Here is a 2,500-nt window from a genome sequence, read left to right as displayed (position 1 = left end):
TTCAGCATTTCACTGTAAGGTCTACTACACCTGTTGTATTCAGCATTTCACTGTGAGGTCTACTACACCTGTTGTATTCAGCATTTCACTGTGAGGTCTACTACACCTGTGGTATTCAGCATTTCACTGTGAGGTCTACTACACCTGTGGTATTCAGCATTTCACTGTGAGGTCTACTACACCTGTTGTATTCAGCATTTCACTGTGAGGTCTACTACACCTGTTGTATTCAGCATTTCACTGTAAGGTCTACTACACCTGTTGTATTCAGCATTTCACTGTAAGGTCTACCACACCTGTTGTATTCAGCATTTCACTGTGAGGTCTACTACACCTGTTGTATTCAGCATTTCACTGTAAGGTCTACTACACCTGTTGTATTCAGCATTTCACTGTGAGGTCTACTACACCTGTTGTATTCAGCATTTCACTGTAAGGTCTACTACACCTGTTGTATTCAGCATTTCACTGTGAGGTCTACTACACCTGTTGTATTCAGCATTTCACTGTCAGGTCTACTACACCTGTTGTATTCAGCATTTCACTGTGAGGTCTACTACACCTGTTGTATTCAGCATTTCACTGTAAGGTCTACTACACCTGTTGTATTCAGCATTTCACTGTAAGGTCTACCACACCTGTTGTATTCAGCATTTCACTGTGAGGTCTACTACACCTGTTGTATTCAGCATTTCACTGTAAGGTCTACTACACCTGTTGTATTCAGCATTTCACTGTAAGGTCTACTACACCTGTTGTATTCAGCATTTCACTGTGAGGTCTACTACACCTGTTGTATTCAGCATTTCACTGTAAGGTCTACTACACCTGTTGTATTCAGCATTTCACTGTGAGGTCTACTACACCTGTTGTATTCAGCATTTCACTGTGAGGTCTACTACATCTGTTGTATTCAGCATTTCACTGTAAGGTCTACTACACCAGTTGTATTCAGCATTTCACTGTAAGGTCTACTACACCTGTTGTATTCAGCATTTCACTGTGAGGTCTACTACACCTGTTGTATTCAGCATTTCACTGTGAGGTCTACTACACCTGTTGTAGTCATGTGACAAATACAATTTGATTTGATTACATGTTTTATTTAATCCCTGGTATCCTCCAACCCCAAAGGTCCATGTCAGATATGTGACCTCTAACCCCCGGTATCCTCTAACCAGATTGGTCAATGACAGACATTTGACCTCTAACCCTTGGTATCCTCTCTCCCCATTTGTCCATGACAGACATTTGACCTCTAACCCTTGGTATCCTCTCTCCCCAAAGGTCCATGTCAGATATGTGACCTCTAACCCCCGGTATCCTCTAACCAGATTGGTCAATGACAGACATTTGACCTCTAACCCTTGGTATCCTCTCTCCCCATTTGTCCATGACAGACATTTGACCTCTAACCCTTGGTATCCTCTCTCCCCATTGGTCCATGACAGACATTTGACCTCTAACCCTTGGTATCCTCTCTCCCCATTGGTCCATGATAGACATTTGACCTCTAACCCTTGGTATCCTCTCTCCCCATTGGTCCATGACAGATATTTGACCTCTAACCCCTGGTATCCTCTAACCAGATTGGTCCATGACAGACATCTGACCTCTAACCCTTGGTATCCTCTCTCCCCATTGCTCCAGGTGAGAAGAAGAGGTCATTGGGGAGGGACTACCACCCTCTGTGTCTGAAGTGTCAACTGTGTCAGAGACAGTTGACCCCGGGACAACATGCTGAGGTATGGAGAGAGAGGGATGGAGGGAAGAGGAGGAGGGAAAGAAGGGGGAGGGAGGAACGGAAGCTGAGAGGGAGGGGAGTATAGCGGAGGGGGGACACTTAGGAGGGAGAGGGGAGAGAGAGTGAGTCAGGGAGAGGAGATAGGGTAGGGAAGGGGGAGTGAGAGTGAGTCAGGGAGAGGAGGGGAGAGAGGGAAGGGAAGGGAGAGTGAGAGTGAGTCAGGGAGAGAAGGGGAGGGGAGAGAGGGAAGGGAAGGGGGAGTGAGAGTGAGTCAGGGAGAGGAGAGAGGGAAGGGAAGGGGGAGTGAGAGTGAGTCAGGGAGAGAGGGAAGGGAAGGGGGAGTGAGAGTGAGTCAGGGAGAGAGGGAAGGGAAGGGGGAGTGAGAGTGAGTCAGGGAGGGGAGAGAGGGAAGGGAAGGGGGAGTGAGAGTGAGTCAGGGAGAGAAGGGGAGGGGAGAGAGGGAAGGGAAGGGGGAGTAGAGTGAGACAGGGAGAGGAGAGAGGGAAGGGAACGGGGATTGAGGGAGGAGAGATGGAGAAGTGGAGGGAAAGACAGTGTCAGAGACAGCTGACCCCAGGACAACATGTTGAGGTACGAAGACAGGGGGAGGGAGGGAGTGAGGGAGGGAGGGAGTATGGGAGAGAGTGAGGGAGGTGGGGAGGGAAAGACAGTGTCAACAGTGTGAGGTACAAAGACATGCTGAGGTACGAAGACAGGGGGGAGGGAGGGAGTGAGGGAGGTGGGGAGGGAGGGAGG

At 48.6% G+C, this 2,500-nt stretch overlaps 1 protein-coding gene across 1 annotated transcript in view; it reads left to right on the top strand.

Annotated features, from left to right (window-relative positions):
* LOC139402818 (cysteine-rich protein 1-like) overlaps positions 1-2,500 on the top strand; it is a 9,387-nt gene that overhangs the window by 2,511 nt on the left and 4,376 nt on the right. The window contains exon 2 of the mRNA XM_071146743.1: positions 1,651-1,745. Coding sequence (XP_071002844.1) covers positions 1,651-1,745 — 95 coding nt within the window. The remainder of the gene's footprint in view (positions 1-1,650; positions 1,746-2,500) is intronic.

The sequence above is a fragment of the Oncorhynchus clarkii genome, unplaced genomic scaffold (assembly GCF_045791955.1).
Source record: "Oncorhynchus clarkii lewisi isolate Uvic-CL-2024 unplaced genomic scaffold, UVic_Ocla_1.0 unplaced_contig_5680_pilon_pilon, whole genome shotgun sequence".
Lineage (NCBI taxonomy): Eukaryota > Metazoa > Chordata > Actinopteri > Salmoniformes > Salmonidae > Oncorhynchus > Oncorhynchus clarkii.
This window is presented reverse-complemented; position numbering and strand designations above follow the sequence as displayed.